This window comes from Choloepus didactylus, chromosome 2 (assembly GCF_015220235.1).
Source record: "Choloepus didactylus isolate mChoDid1 chromosome 2, mChoDid1.pri, whole genome shotgun sequence".
In the NCBI taxonomy this organism is placed as follows: Eukaryota; Metazoa; Chordata; class Mammalia; order Pilosa; family Megalonychidae; genus Choloepus; species Choloepus didactylus.
In genome coordinates this window covers 181,004,130-181,020,239 of record NC_051308.1, presented here as the reverse complement: position 1 = coordinate 181,020,239, position 16,110 = coordinate 181,004,130, and the positions used below count along the sequence as shown (strand labels likewise).

The 16,110-nt window shown below is 37.9% G+C and overlaps 1 protein-coding gene across 2 annotated transcripts in view; it reads left to right on the top strand.

Annotated features, from left to right (window-relative positions):
* Positions 1–16,110, top strand: part of CACHD1 (cache domain containing 1) — a 238,237-nt gene that overhangs the window by 209,442 nt on the left and 12,685 nt on the right. For both annotated transcript variants that reach the window (XM_037827018.1, XM_037827017.1), the window contains exons 14-23: positions 1,194–1,336; positions 2,013–2,194; positions 3,052–3,162; positions 9,437–9,559; positions 10,745–10,844; positions 10,934–11,050; positions 13,039–13,199; positions 13,540–13,626; positions 14,458–14,574; positions 15,883–16,034. In XM_037827018.1, coding sequence (XP_037682946.1) covers positions 1,194–1,336; positions 2,013–2,194; positions 3,052–3,162; positions 9,437–9,559; positions 10,745–10,844; positions 10,934–11,050; positions 13,039–13,199; positions 13,540–13,626; positions 14,458–14,574; positions 15,883–16,034 — 1,293 coding nt within the window. The remainder of the gene's footprint in view (positions 1–1,193; positions 1,337–2,012; positions 2,195–3,051; positions 3,163–9,436; positions 9,560–10,744; positions 10,845–10,933; positions 11,051–13,038; positions 13,200–13,539; positions 13,627–14,457; positions 14,575–15,882; positions 16,035–16,110) is intronic.

Below are 16,110 nucleotides of genomic sequence, written 5' to 3'. Positions count from 1 at the left end.
GTCTCCTCGCTCCTTATTGGGACCTGTTTCTCCCACCCCATTCTGCCTTACCTTGGGTTGTGGCACTTCACAGAAGTAAACAACAGTCTTCTCTGGAGGAAGATACTACTATCTTCTTTGGCCTCAAACTCCTTTGGCAAATTAGTTTTTAATGACAATGTCCAACACAAAGATAACCAGGCAATAAGAAAACAAGATACAATGATTGAGAACTAATAAAAGGAATAGGAATTGAACCACAGATTTAAATGAGCTAGGACACCTGATAGTGCTTTCTAAAGTATATTTAAACTTAGGAAAATATGATGAGAATTAGCAGTGAAAAATTTCAAAGACAAAGATATAGTGTTCTTCTTTCATAATGTAATTCACTATAGGGATTTTGGTCTCCAATACAGAACTGGAATTTCCTCTTAGGTAGGACCAGCAATTAAATACGTATACAGCTAACTACTCTATCTCCATTTGCTTTTGTTTATGCTCAGTTTGACTGCGTCTATCTCAGAGAATATTATTTTTATTTGCTCTTTACATTGACTCCATTGTTCCATTTTTTTCTTCGTCCTAAATAATAACACTAATAAGAACAATAATAGTTAACATTTAGTGAAATAATATGTTAAGTGCTTAACGTTTATTGACTTATTTGTTTTATATGTAAGAAATCATTTAATTCTCACAATAACTCTGATGGGTGCTATTATTTCCCCTACTTTGCAGACGAGAAAAATATGACACGTGTTACATCTTGCCCAGCATCACACAGTCCGGAAATGGTTTAACCCAGATTCCGCCTAGCCTGGCTCCATGTCATACCCTGCCTTCTTGGTCCTAATAAGTGTAAAATATTACATGGAAATCTAATAATGAGTAATTGTTAATTATAGCATTATTAATATTAGATTTATATTGAATTATAAATCAAATAATGAACAGTTGCCATTTCATGCATTTGTATTCATTTGTGCATCTATCTCTTCTGTTTCACCCTTGTGACTGTAAGCTCCCTGAGAGGAGAAAACATGGCTTTTCTTTCCTTTTTAGCTCCTCTTAGTGTCAAGCTCTTGGCTTTGCTTGTAGAAAACATCCAGCCAATATAGCTGACTAATTGGCACAGCCTTAGCGATGCCTTTGTTGGGGCCTGAAATGAAGTCTTAGTGTTTTCAGGTCTGCTTTGTTTGCTTCTCTTTCAGAAAGTCCAACCGTCATGCTGTCGGCTGGCAGTTTTTCCTCCCCCTACGAACACCTCAGCCAGCCAGAGACAAAGCGCATGGTGGAGCACTACACAGCTTATCTCAGTGACAATACCCGCCTCATAGCTAACCCAGGGCTCAAAGTGAGTGCCAGCGTGGGGCCCCGTTTCTGACGTACCATCTCCCTGGGCCCGGGAGGGAGATGCTGACAGTGAACTTTGAAGTGGGAAGCCTGGCTCTGGATCTGTGCCTCTCAGCTGGAGAGCCAGAAAAGCAGTGTGTGGCCCACGGGAGCTGGTCCACGAGGACCCTTCTGATGGATTAAGAAGCCATGTGAGCCAGATGAAGAATCTCTTTCAGACCACAGATGCACTGGGGATTTCCAGCATAGGAGGGTGGGATTTAGAGACCAGTGAAACTTTCCCAGCCCCATTTTTTTCCCAAGGGAAAGAAGTAAAGTGCCCCTGCTGTCTGTTCAGATAAATATGATGAGGCTTAAGGAGCAAAGATATAGCTGGGGTTTTTTGCTTTGTTTTGTTTTGTTTTTGTGTTTTAATGCACTTCATTATAGGGTTTTCCTCTTCAAGGGAGAAAACCTTGCTAAGATGAACAATTGAGTTATCACACATCAACTGACTGTATTTCAGTAAGCTTTTGTTTTCACCAACTTTGGCTGCATCCATCTGCTGTGGAAAGATTTTTAAGAAGTAATTGGGCTTGGCTTCTCTGCAAGAGAGCTTTGGGAAGCCCTGCCAGCAGCCCACTCTCTTTTCATGTGAGTCTTAAAGGATCCCTGCTATGTCTTCCTTTGTTTCCCAGTTCTCTGTCAGAAATGAAGTAATGGCTACCAGCCACGTCACAGATGAATGGATGACACAAATGGAAATGAGTAGCCTGAATACTTACATTGTCCGCCGTTACATAGCAACACCCAATGGCGTCCTCAGAATTTATCCTGGTTCCCTCATGGACAAAGCATTTGATCCCACTAGGAGACAATGGTGAGTTTTAGGGGCTTCCATTCCCCCCAAATCCTGGAGAGACATAAGTCCATACAATAAAGCAACCTCAAGCAATCACATTAAGAAAGATACTTTCATGGAGGTGAAAACATGTTTTGAATAGTTTTTTTTTTAATGTAGCATCAACAACAGCTTTGTGAGTTTCCTCTCTCTGCAATGTTTTTATCTTTTCGTTGAAATTTTGTGACTGAGATGCGTTTTGCTTGGGCATTTCAATTCCTAGTGTTTTGTTTGATTCCTACCTTGTGTACAATGTGTATGGAGTAGATATACCACTTTCACTGCACTATAGTATCAAGTTATAGCTCATGTATGACTTATGAAAAAATGAATATATGTAAACTCAAAAATGTCCTTTTACTTCTGGGCTTCATTTTCACTCTGATTTTCAAAAACAAAAGCTAGCCAGGTGGTATAATGGGGGGACGATTTCAGCACAAAAGCATGATTTCTAGTCTTATGCTGCCTGGTGACTGAGTAATTCATGAGTTGGCTTTTCTTATTGCCTGTCCCCCCACCCTATCCAGGGTAAATTTTTGTGTGCCCAACTAAATTTATTTATACTTTCTTCATTAATTCTCTTTATTTTAGCCTCTAAAACATTTACGTTAGAGATCTTATAATGAGCTCACATATGCACTGAGTTTAGTGCCTATTTTAAAAAGAGGAAATTTCAAGATTCTCTTGAACTCTTGTGTTGATGCAACAGTCAGAAATAAAAGATAAGAATCCTTTTGAATTTTAATGTAACATAAACACGGTTTATAATAAATGTTTCTATAGTTACAAGCTGGCTTTGAAATTAAAATAACATGGCTTTCTTTGGGATCCATTAGGTATCTGCATGCAGTAGCTAATCCAGGATTGATTTCTTTGACTGGCCCTTACTTAGATGTTGGAGGAGCTGGCTATGTCGTAACCATCAGTCATACAATTCATTCATCCAGGTAATGTTTCAATTAATATTTGAAATATTTCTTGACACACGAAGGCTATTTTGAAAGTTTGGATAGAATAGTAGACACCACAGATTAGTGTCAGAGACATGTCCTTTGAAGTGATGCAAGTTGGGGGTTGAATATCTTCTCTAGCTGTGGGGCGTTGGATTTCCTAAGCTTCCTCCTGATGTCTATAAAATGGGGATAATTCCCACCTCAATATGTTTGAGTGAGTTGAGGCAATGAAAGACTGTTAGCCCTGTTCTTGGTAGCCATGATGATGCTTGTGAGAAAGATGTCATAAAATGCCAACTTTAAACTGATGGAAGAGATAGCAATAGGAGACTTAAAGATATCATTGCCAGAGTGTCTTTCCAAATGAAAGTGCAATTTTAGTGAAGTAATAAAGTACCAAGGCATTAAATTTATTACCTCTTTTATTTGGTTCTAACCCTTTAGGATAATTTAGGAGTTTTGTGGGGTTTTTGTCTTTGTCCTTGCATGCCTCTTAAAAAATAAAAAAGACTTCTTAAAAATTGATTTTCTAGAATGCTATAAAATGTCAGTATCACTGTAAATATATTTAGAGGCAGTCTTCTTCCTTTTGAGAATATTTTTTAGTCAGCTAAAAATCTCAGTAAAATTTTGGGTGGAGGGGCAAGTCACACATCTTGTTTTAATCCTTTCATTATACAAATAGCTGTTTATCTCTAGCAACCAAGAGAGACTGTATTTTAACAGGTATTTTTAATGATGCTTTAAATTTATAGGAAACAGCTTTCTTACTTAACTTCTATGCTATTCAGCATTGCTCATTACATATCAAATGATTGATGTTCAGTAGAATTTCTCTAGGACAAGTTCACTGGGAGCAAGAATTGGGAGACAGAAGTGCATAGAATTTCAATATCACAACCCATATCTCCATGGAAAGTAGGATCCTGCAGCCAGGCAAATGTTGATTCCTTTGTGGGGCATGGTATCTGTTGGGCTCTGTCTGCTGTTCCCATAATATAATATTTCACATATAGACAAGTAAACATTCATTTAGAACAGATCTCTTCAGTGTTTTCATTAACAGACCATCTGTTGGGCATACACCTACTAATGTCTGAGTAGTGAGACTTATCATTCCTCCCATATGTATTAGTTGAGTAAAAATAATTGAAGGTTGTTTCTGTGAGGGGACGGCAATCATCTTGGTCTCTTAACAGGGGTCCTGAAGATGTTACAGTGTGGGGAGGGGGACACATGTGTCTTGTCTTAGTCTTTAGGTGTCCTGTCATACTCCCCTCATCTGACAACTCATCATCAAGAATCATTGGCTTTCCTTTCTGTGCAGTGTTCTTTTAAGGGGGGGAGTGGGTAGCGAGTAGATTTTTATGCTCGTATATGTATGTACACATGCTTTTATTGGAGTTCAGAATGGGTGGAAGAATTTTGATTTGGTTTATTTACATATATTGTGTCAGTCCAAATGAAGCATGGTGGAAATATGGTAGGCTCTCAAGTTAAAAAGATCTGGGTACAAATTCCATCTTTGGCTGCTTAGTATAGTATATTTAACCAACTTAGCTATTCAAGTTTAGCAATAGAGTGAGAAATGTCAGTTTAAATCCTAGATCCTGTCCACCAATCATTCAGTGAGTGTATATTCCCTGAAATAAGTTTTTTGTCCTTGCCTAGTTCAATGTACAGTCCCAATGGTCCTGATAATTTGAAAATTTTTCATAGCGAAGTGTGATTTTATTATTTAAAGTTGTGCATTTTTCATCTGACGTAGTTTAGAATGCAAGTCAACCATGTCTTCTGGTGCTCAACAAAAGCTCCAGTGCCTTTATGGGTGTTGATCTGATTTGCTCAAGCTGTCATTATGCAAAATGCCAGAAATGGATTGGCTTTTATAAAGGGGCTTTATTAGGTTACAGATTTACAGTTCTAAGACCAAAAAAGTGTCCAAACTAAGGCATCAACAAGAGGATACCATCCCTGAAGGAAGGCTAATGGTGTCTGAAACACCTCTGTCAGCTGGGAAGGCATGTGGCTAGTGTCTGTGGGTCCTTTGCTCCTGGGTTGTGTTTCAAAATGGCTTTCTCCAAACTGTCTCTTGGCTTCTGTCTCTCTTAGCTTCTCTCAGCTCTCTGCTTGATTCTCTTGGGGCATTTCTCTCTAATCATCAGGGCTTCATCTCTTGGCTTAGTGTCTCCAAATGTCTTTCTTTCTGTCTGCATCTCCAAGCGTCTGGATCTGTACCAGCTCTTAGCTTTTCCTGGGGACAAACAAACTCTGAATTACATGTCTTACCTTCTTCAAAATGTCTCTCTCAGCTTCTCTGATCTCCTTCTCTCTGTGAGCTCTTTTAAAGGACTCCAGTAACCTAATTAAGACCCACCCAGAATGGGCAGGGCCACACCTCCATGAAAATGATCTAATCAGAAGGTCTCACAGTTGGGTGGGTCACATCTCCATGGAAACATTCCAAAGATTCCACCCCACAAGATTGGATTAAAAGATCATGGCTCTTCTGGGGTCCGTAAAAGCTTCAAACCAGCATAGATGTATTGATAGATAGGCTTTGCAAAGGTACTTTGTTTTCACATGATTACAAGTGATTGGTCAACTTGAGAGAGCCTACCTCCTCATAAGTTCTGATTCCACTGTGAAAAAGTAGATTTGCCATTTATTTAAAGTATTACTATAAAAGCAAGTTTGGTTTTTGCTTTGGTTTACTCACCTGTGAACGAAGGATAATAGGACTATCTCATAGGGCTATTTTAAGAATTAAATTAAATAATATATAAAAAGCTTTTAGAAAAATGTTTGGCATGTGATGAGGGCTCAGTAAATGTTAAATATTTTTTATTATGATGATGATTCACTTCTCTGAGCCTTAGGTGTAAAATAGAGGTAGTAATGTCCATGTTGAAATGGTATGATACAAATTAGAGATGAAGTTCTGTACTTGACAATATTGAGTCCCAAATAATTGGCAGTTGTTTTTATTATTGTGCTGTTAATGTTTTAAATTCTGGCATTTTAATAGGGCAGAAGAGAAAGTTTAAACTAATGTTCAACTTCTCATGAAGCACCAGCTGCCATTCACCCTTGGTTTTCAGAGATGATTTGGCTTATAGTTTGGGGTGGGGTTTCTAATAAGGGGAGGAGTTAGACCTCCCACCCAGTTCCTGCCTCTTACAACTCAACAAATCAGTTACCTATCAGTTACTCATGGTAACTGTGTTGTGATTCTGTCAAGAGCTTTATTAGTGATCTGGGAATTTATGTTTGCATTCTTTGGGGAATGATAATGCTGGTGGAGAAGATGAAGCAGAGTCATTGATTAAAGTACTGATCAGATGAGTCTTTGGTGGAAAATCTCACAAAAGTACTGCAAACAGCTTTGTCTTGTACTATTGCTTAGATATGTACTGTGAACATGATTTGTTTCTGTGATATTCTTTATGACATGCTATCATAATAATGTATATTTCTGGAATGCAGATAAGAATATGAACTGTAGGCTTACATGGGCAGTATGCATTGTGGATCATATTGGAGCAGTTGGCCGTCATACAGGGGCAGTTTAGAAACAAAATTAATTTATTCCAAAATACTTGAATTGCATTTCTTGTTTGAACAAGCTGTAGTAATGTAGAAAATGCTAGATCTGGTACTGGTCTCTATACCACAAATAAAAGGTGATCAATCTTGTTAAGTGTTTTAAGCATTCTAAGCCTAATTCTTTTTCATTTATAAAATGAGAAATAGAATTTTTTCCTGGCTTCTTCAACAGAAATTAAATAGATTGTATAGAATTGTTTGATCATTCTTAAATGCCATGCACATCGAAGGAGGCAATATAACCTAGTGATTAAGAGCATATGCTTTGGAATTGGAGACACTTAGTTTAATTCCCTGCTTCATTGTGTGGCGTTGGTCAAATACTTAATCTCCCCAAGTTTCAGTTTTCTGGAAATGATGTGGCTTATAAGGTTGCTGTGGAAAATAATTGAGATACATTCAAATACCTACAAGAATATAAATTGTGTGGAATGTTCAGAAATGGAAGCTATTAGTGTTATCATAATGATAAATATTATTTGAACTCAATACTCCTTCCTAGACAATCAAGAAAGCTTTAAACTTCTTTGACTGTTACTTCAGCAAAACACTATTTGCTGAATTTAAGTTACTTCAGTAGCAATAGGGGCTCTTATTGAGGCAGTAGCATCTCAGAGGTGATTCACAATGTGGTCTCCTCCGCACCAAGCCTCCAGCTTGAAAGTAAAGCTCTGACAGAAAGTTCATTAGGGATCATGGTTCTTTATCTAGTGGTTTTATTGTTATGTTGGTATCAATGTTAACTGTAATCATAAGGGCATTTGTCTAACATGGCAAAGCCAAGTCAGCTTTGTCTTTGAAGTGAAATCAACTACAAAGACAAATTCTGATTTTCCAAAAGAGGATTTTACTTTACGAAGTTTCTTCTGATCTTTCCAATTACTATTTTAAATGTTTTTTTTTTTTCTCCAATAACAGGACCATTTTTCTTTTAGTATTATTATATAGAAATCAGGAGGGTAGATTATGATAATACTTTGGCTCTTAGAAAGTCTCTAAGAAGTTCAGAAAGGGTAAAAAAAACCTTCAGCAAAAGTTGATTGGCCAAATACCCACACGTCTCCATCTACCCAGGAGTAAACATTAAAAGGAACCAAGGTTCCAAGTGAGAAGTCCACCCTTCTGGTAAATCTAACAACTTCTTGGAGTCTGTTTTCTGTGAAAAAGTAGTAAGTTCGTTCTCAGCCCAGGCCAGAGTTTTAAGCCTCACTGCGTAATTTTCTTTAAAGTAACTTCCCCGCACACTTTAGACAACCCTTTTTAGGTTCTAAAGAATTGGGGTAGCTGGTGGTGGATACCTGAAACTATCAAACTACAACCCAGAACCCATGAATCTCAAAGACAGTTGTATAAAAATGTAGCTTATGAGGGGTGACAATGGGATTGGGAAAGCCATAAGGACCAAACTCCACTTTGTCTAGTTTATGGATGGATGTGTAGAAAAGTAGGGGAAGGAAACAAACAGACAAAGGTACCCAGTGTTCTTTTTTACTTCAATTGCTCTTTTTCACTCTAATTATTATTCTTGTTATTTTTGTGTGTGTGCTAATGAAGGTGTCAGGGATTTATTTAGGTGATGAATGTACAACTATGTAATGGTACTGTAAACAATCGAAAGTACAATTTGTTTTGTATGACTGCATGGTATGTGAATATATCTCAATAAAATGATGATTAAAAATAAATAAATAAATAAAGTAACTTCCCCATATTGGGAGCCTACTATATGTTAGGTGCCTTGTTATTTACTATAAACTCACTATCTCATGTAATGCCAGTAGCAGTCTTACAAGGTAGGAACTATTATAATCTCCATTTTCAAATGAGAAAACTGAGGCTTGGAAAAGTTAAGTAGTATCCAGGGACCAAATAGAAACCAAATGGACTAGGATTTGACCTTGAATGTTTGATTCCAGAGCCGAAAATTTAGCACCCTTTTGTACTGCCCAACTTTCTCTTCTTGACAATCTCCTTTTGAGAGTAACACTGTGGAATGGAGAAAGCACTGGCCTATAAACCAGGAGAGACTTGTTATTGACTATGAGCTATACTTTAAGTAAAACTATAGTCTTTGACCATGAGCTTAGGGTCATGGAAAGAACTCTAGACTAGACATTATTCCTACTAAGTTTGGGGTGACTTTGTACCTGTCAGTTAACCTTTATGAGATCTCTGCTTCCTTATCTATAAAGTGGAGGAAATAATTAAAGAGATCACTCAGATTCCTTGTCTATAGAGATTTCTTGGAAGGAACCAAGTGGGCGTCCATTTCCAACCTCCCTCATGATGCCTCTCCCCCACCCCACCCCACCACCACCACCCCCACCCCATATCCTTGCCAAAAGATAGTCCAGCTTTCTAAACACTTGTAGTGTTAGGGAATTAGCTATATTCCACAGCTGCCCTTGTTTTGGGCCAGTCTTGTTTAGAAAGTCCTACCTTAAAATATATATATACTTCTCAGTCTTAAAGTTTTCTCTCATGAGAGCTCTATGTTATGTTAAAGCAGTCATTAGTTGCCCTTTTTTGTAGAAGTAGGAAGTGGAGAGGAACAGAGGGGATGTATGTATTTCTTATACCATATTATATCCTTGTGATTGAACATAGCCTTTACCTTTAAATGAGAAATGCCTTCCATTTCATTGATCTTTTTCGCCTAAAGCACACAGCTGTCTTCCGGGCACACCGTGGCTGTGATGGGCATTGACTTCACTCTTAGATACTTCTACAAGGTTCTGATGGACTTGTTACCCGTTTGTAACCAAGATGGTGGCAACAAAATAAGGTAAGCCCTTTACAGACACCATTTCCCTTCTGGCTGCCAAAATATAAGGAAAAACACATCAGGTATCTCTAATTGAATGGCAACCACAGAGTCATGTTCAGGATTGGAAATTGAGTCCAAGACCTGGGTGTTCTATTAAGAAGGTTTTTATTCCTTTTTTCTTTCCTTTTTCTAAGCATGCTGTTTATGATTTTTAGACCAACAGTCTCAGCTCTTAACAAGGGGAGTAACCATGGCACAGAATGTACCAGAAGCTCCCATTTCCCTAGATGTCAGAAATTAGAGATTTCACAAATCTTTGGTACTGGAAAGACCAAAGGACACTATTGGGTAGTACTTCTGATGTTGACTTGGTTATTAACCCAAAGTCTTTGTGAAATTTTCAGACACTTGGATTGCTTCTTTTACATTTCCCCAGAAAGAGAGTCTCATGGAACTAAAACTGTTTGCCTCCTGAATTTCAAAAGAATGTGTCTGATCAAAGCAACGGCTTTCCCTTGATTTAATGCAGGCAGCTTTTAAAAATAGCTTCCTTAGCTCAATCTCAGGTCCATGCTTCATCTCACTGCCGGGTTTTACATTGGCTGTTAATGGGAAATGCAGTCTTCATGGCAAACTGATACAACTAACATGGAGTAAAATTAAGCAGAATGCAGTCTCAAAGCTGTTGTAGCTTTACTTGTTTAGTGTTTCCATCAAATATATATTTTCCATGTCCCCCAAATGTTGTATTTTGTGTATGTTTATCATCAAAAGAAGAAACTCTATGGTTTACTTAACGTTTGTGCCTATAAATACTCAAGTCTACTTCCTCCAGGCTCTAGCTAAGGCTTCAGTCTAAACCCTCCCCCCTCCTCCAAAAAAGAATAAACTTCCCACTTACAATTCCTTGCAAAAGATCTTCAAGTCCACCTTAACTGATCTGGGTGGGCATGTTCTGTATGAACGATGTTACGTGACCTCAGGGTCAGATGCAACCCTTACCCTAACCTGTGTCCCAGGTGGTCCACCACCCCAAGAGTAACATATCTGTGCCTTCCCACCAGCTTTCTTCATTGTTTCAATGAATATTTATTGAGAACCTGAGACAAATGCAGTTTGTTTCAGGACTAGCAAGATAAACTCTCTCTGAAAGTACAGCAAAATGGCTTATGGGAATGAAGAGTGTCACTTGTTTTGATACAGGTGCTTCATAATGGAGGACAGGGGTTATCTGGTGGCACATCCAACCCTCATTGACCCCAAAGGACATGCACCTGTGGAACAGCAGCACATCACCCACAAGGTATTTGTTGGGATGCTGATAGCTCAGTTCTCCAACAGCCTGCAATTCATTACATGGCATGTGTCTTCTGTTCTGTTTGACCTTGTTAGGAACCCCTGGTAGCAAATGACATCCTGAACCACCCCAACTTTGTAAAGAAAAATCTGTGCAACAGCTTCAGTGACAGAACAGTTCAGAGGTTTTATAAATTCAACACTAGCCTTGTGGTAAGTTGATTCCTTGGCACTCTTATTTCGCAACCTACTCTGAACTATGAAACGGAAGAATGGTTAGTGTCTGAATATGATTCCTGGCTGTTTTATTACCTTAGAATTACAGAATGCTAGGACTGGGCAAGGCCTTAGTCCAGCTTCCCAATTTGACAGTTGCAGAATATAAAGCCCAGAGTGGAGAAATGAATGGTTTAAGGTCTCATGCTTGGTATTTTGTTTTGGTTTTGTTTGTTTAAAGAGTCACCCAATATAAGCCCTTTGAAATGTCTACTAAAGTCTGTTCCCACACTCTTGTATAAATATATGTGGTACCATGTGTTCCTCTCTTCCTGTCTTCTAGAGATCACTCAGTCTCCTTAAATTCCTAAAACCAGATTAGGTCAGTTCTCTGCCACCCTGCTAAGATGGGAACTCTTGTGTAGATATCTGAAAATAATTTCTTTTTGAACTTAGAATACTCTGAATAATTTGAGATTCAGCAGATTTATCTTGATGTGGTTAAAGAGCTTAAGGGCATTCTTACTAATTTGTAAATAATCCCAAAATGGGGAATAACAGAAAACAAGAAAATAACTTGTGAAAACAGGTTATTCACAGGAAGTCAGTTTTTTTAATTCAGAGTTGCCTTTATGTCGTTAAACATGTAACTAAAAATTAATTTTAAAAATTTATTGGGTTAAATTGAAAATCCCAATTTAGTCTTGTAAAAGCAATTGTCTGGTCAAAGAGAGAGGGAGTTTTTTAAAAAGGATATATTAATAGGATGCTATAGTCAAAGCAGGGGAAATAATTACTACCCTCTTCAGGCCCTGAACCATTGTGAACAACACTCTCTTTAGAGGAGACATTGATAACTGGACTGTAGTCAGAAGAAGGCTGCCAGGGAAGGTTGTCATATAAAAGTCTGGCTTACTATGTGTAACTTTTCTCCATCATTTGTACAGCAGTTTATGAATCTCTTCAACAGACAAAGCTGGGATACTTGGGTAGAAATTTTTCAGAAAGGCAAATTTTACTTTAATACGAATTAGAATAATTTCTTAGCAGCCTAAGTTTTCCCAAAATGGAATTGTAGCGTTCCTGCATCTTGGAGCTAACAGGATGATTAGCCTATAATAACTGCTTGTATTGTAGAGACGGACATCTTCCAGGCAGTCAGAAATTTGTCTAGATCTCAAAGGAACCCATACATTCAATACCACGATTCTCAGGGTTCAGCTTATCTTCACCACATACATAAAAGGGATGAAAGACATGGAAATCAGCAAGGGGCTAAATAATTTGCCCTCATATATGTGGCACACATACAGAAAAATGATTATGACAGCTTTGCAATACTGCTTTTGAATCTTTGGTTTTCCAATATGGTAGACAGAGTTGACATTTCAAGCAGTTGGCTATCCCATTTCCTTGTTATAGAATGCAGAAGGGGATACTTGCTTTGGTTGACTTGTTTAAATATTCTGGAAACAGAATACTGGCTTCTTAAAGAGGCTTTGTTTTATGAAGAATCTTATTATTCTAGAAGAAGGTTTGTTGTCCAAGAAGGGGGAAATTGCATATTTTCTGGTAGAACAGGCTTGCCTTTGAATTCATTTTAAATTCTTCCTTACCTGAAAGTTGCGTTTAATGCTTCTCAAAGTTGTTTTCATTTTTATGATACATTGCTATGTGATTAAAGAAAAAGCAGTTTACAAAACAGCAATAAAAATTTATATCTGTATAAGCACAGATAAAAGATAGAATAAATAATTACAAAATAATATGAAATAGGAATAAATAGGAATTTTCTGTGATTAATGGCATTTTGAATAATTTTTCTTTATTTTCCAAATGTTTAACAGTGACTATATATTACTTTTATAATCAGAAATGGATAGATAAAGTAAGTTTTATTTTAAGCTATTTTTAGCTAATGGGTTGTTTCACCAAGGTAGGGCAGAGTCTTTGCATTACTGCCTGTCACTCTGGTTGTTCTGTAGGGGGATTTGACAAACCTCGTGCATGGCAGCCACTGTTCTAAATACAGACTGACGAGGATCCCAGGAACCAATGCGTTTGTCGGCATTGTCAATGAAACATGTGACTCTCTTGCCTTCTGTGCTTGTAGCATGGTGGATCGGCTCTGTCTCAACTGTCACCGGTAAAAAGTCAATGGGTCATATTTTGTGTTTACCACTCTAATCTTTTAACCTATGCCAATCATTTTGAAGTAGCATCTGCAAAATAAAAAGAAACTACATGTGTGCATCATGGAGAAAAAGATCCCAGGAACAAAAGCATTTAGAGCTGTGTTGTTTGCAGCATCCTTACCCAGAAAGCAGTGGTTAATGCCAACTGTTCATTTAAACCCTTGGTGATAACTTCCTTTTTATATCCCTTATAGCTAGCTCAGGGATTCGTTATTTTTTTTCACATGGTGCACGTACAATGTATAGTTTGTCAATGGCTCTCTGCACAGTAACTTTCTTTTTGCTTTTAAGAATGGAACAAAATGAATGTGAATGTCCTTGTGAATGCCCTCTAGAGGTCAATGAATGCACTGGCAACCTCACCAATGCGGAGAACCGGTAAAAAAAATACTACTACTACTAATAATACTGTGGGGTCTCAGTTAGAGGTTCATTTTGGTTTGGGGCATAGGAAGATGATTTGTTCTAATAATGAAAGTGTTCTGTGAGCTAGGTTTCATGCTTTATAGTACCTTAAAATGAAGTCTGCTTTCATGTTTAAATATAAATGCTGTCCATGTATGTGCTACATACAAAAACAAGATGAGAATGTTACATTTACTAAGTGCCTACCATGTGTCAAGTATTTTATACACCTTAAGCCACTTAGTTTTCAAATTAACCCTGTGTTAAATATGTAGGTACTTTTCTCACATTCAAATATACCCACACACACACATAATATGGCATTATTTAGATCAGTGAAAATTTTTAAGACTGGTGAAATAAATTGTACTAAATTGGCCCCAAAGAATTTTAAAGAGAATGATGTGTATGTGTGTATACATATATATATATTTGTCTGAGATATAGAAAAAAATGTCTAAAATACCTTCATTAAACAGTTCATAGTGTGGTTTCTGAAAAGTGAAATTTAGAATGGAGAGTGGTGGAAGATAACCTTCATTTTTAATTTTATGCACTCCTGTTTTGTTGAATGTTTATGATTTCTTAGTTTTTTATTATTTCTATTATACATAAAATGGCAAAAATCGAAGCCCAGAATGTTTAAGTAATTGGCCCAAGGTCATGCTCGGTGGCAAAGCCAGGATTCAAACCCAGATCTGTCTTGACCGCTGTCAGCCCATTCAGACAGCCCTGAGGCTGGGGGCAGTATGAGTGGGAATGGGTGTGGCATTGGCCTACCCTCCATGCTTGCTTTCTACATAGAAACCCAAGCTGCGAGGTCCACCAGGAGCCAATGACGTACACCGCTATTGACCCTGGCCTGCAAGAGGCCCTTCACCAGTGTGTCAACAGCAGGTGCAATCAGAGGATGGAAAGTGGGTAAGCCGTGCCCGGCACTTATTGTACGTAGGTCAATGTGAAGGCTGCTATAGTAAAACCTAGTAACAATAGTAACCAGCAACCAGTACATTACCAGCTAATATATATTATTTTTCTTCTTGACATTTTAAAAAGGTATATCAGTTTTTCAGGTCTGAAACAGATTTCCAAAAGTCTTGTCCATTCAGTTTGAGGTTGTTCAGGCTGTTTGATTTTCTTGTTTCATCTGGGTACAGCTATGTGGCATTTGTGCCATATGTCTGTAGCCTCATCAGTGGATGGGAAATTTATTTTTGAATTAAAAGTGTGAGGGAACATGATACGAAAGAGCAAGGGTGAGTGGAAGCAGGAACTCAGGTAATGGGAACCAGAAACAGAACCCAGCAGATGAGGCTCTGTCTGTGATATTTTTTTCTTTTTTTCAGTTAGAGAAATTGTTGGTTTACAGAAAAATCATGCATAAAATGCAGAGTTCCCATTTACCACTCTATTGTTAACACCTTGCATTTGTGTGGTACATTGGTTACAATTCATTAAAAAAAATTCTATCTGTGATATTTTGAAGGTCACAATTTTCCTTTCTTGGAGGCAGATTTGCTTCAAGGTAGTTTTGAGAACTGAAAACTATGTATCCCCTGCCCACTTCTCACTCCTTCCTAGGGTGTTTGGGAATAGGCAGTCTGGGAATAGTGTTTGTGGTAGGCCAGTGTGGATAAAAGTTGTTTAACTTATTATCGCTGCAAGGTACCACTGGATGAAACAAAGAGTGAGTGGGTAGAAAGGACAGTCAGCTCTACTTCTGGTATATACTTAAACATCAGATTCATTAATTTAGGATGTTATACAGTAGCCTAAAGTTAATTAATTTGGGAAAGGCTGCATATATTCTCCAACTAGATAGTCATAATGTACTTAACATATTAAAAGCTCTAAGAAATATATTTAACTGACCTAGTATTTGACCAATTTCTCCTTCGGTTTGTGGTGTTTTTTTTTCTTTTTTTTTTTTATGACCATACCCTTTGAGCATGTTTAGGTCGAGGTTTAACAAACCATGAGGCCATTTGGTACTGAGCCATAATATTTCATAGTTTTATTTATCTCAGTTTCAAGTTATTGAAGGCCATAAAATAGCTATCCCCTGACAGACTATTACTATTCTCATTTTATATGGAAAGGAAAGCAAAGTTCAAGGAGTTCACAGCACTATTAAATAATGGAGATCTTGAGCTGTCTGATGTTGAAACCCATGCTTTCTCCCTTGCCCCATACTGCTTTCTGGAATACCAAGTGTCGTCTTTCTGGCAGGGACTGTTTTGGTGTGCTGGATTGTGAGTGGTGCATGGTGGACAGCGATGGAAAGACTCACCTGGACAAATCCTATTGTGCACCCCAGAAGGAATGTTTCGGGGGGATTGTGGGAGCCAAAAGTCCCTACGTTGATGATCTGGGAGCAATAGGTATATTTTTCTAGAACCCAGAACAGTTGGATTCTTGAATACACATTCTCCTTCCTAAATATTAGGACAGGAATCT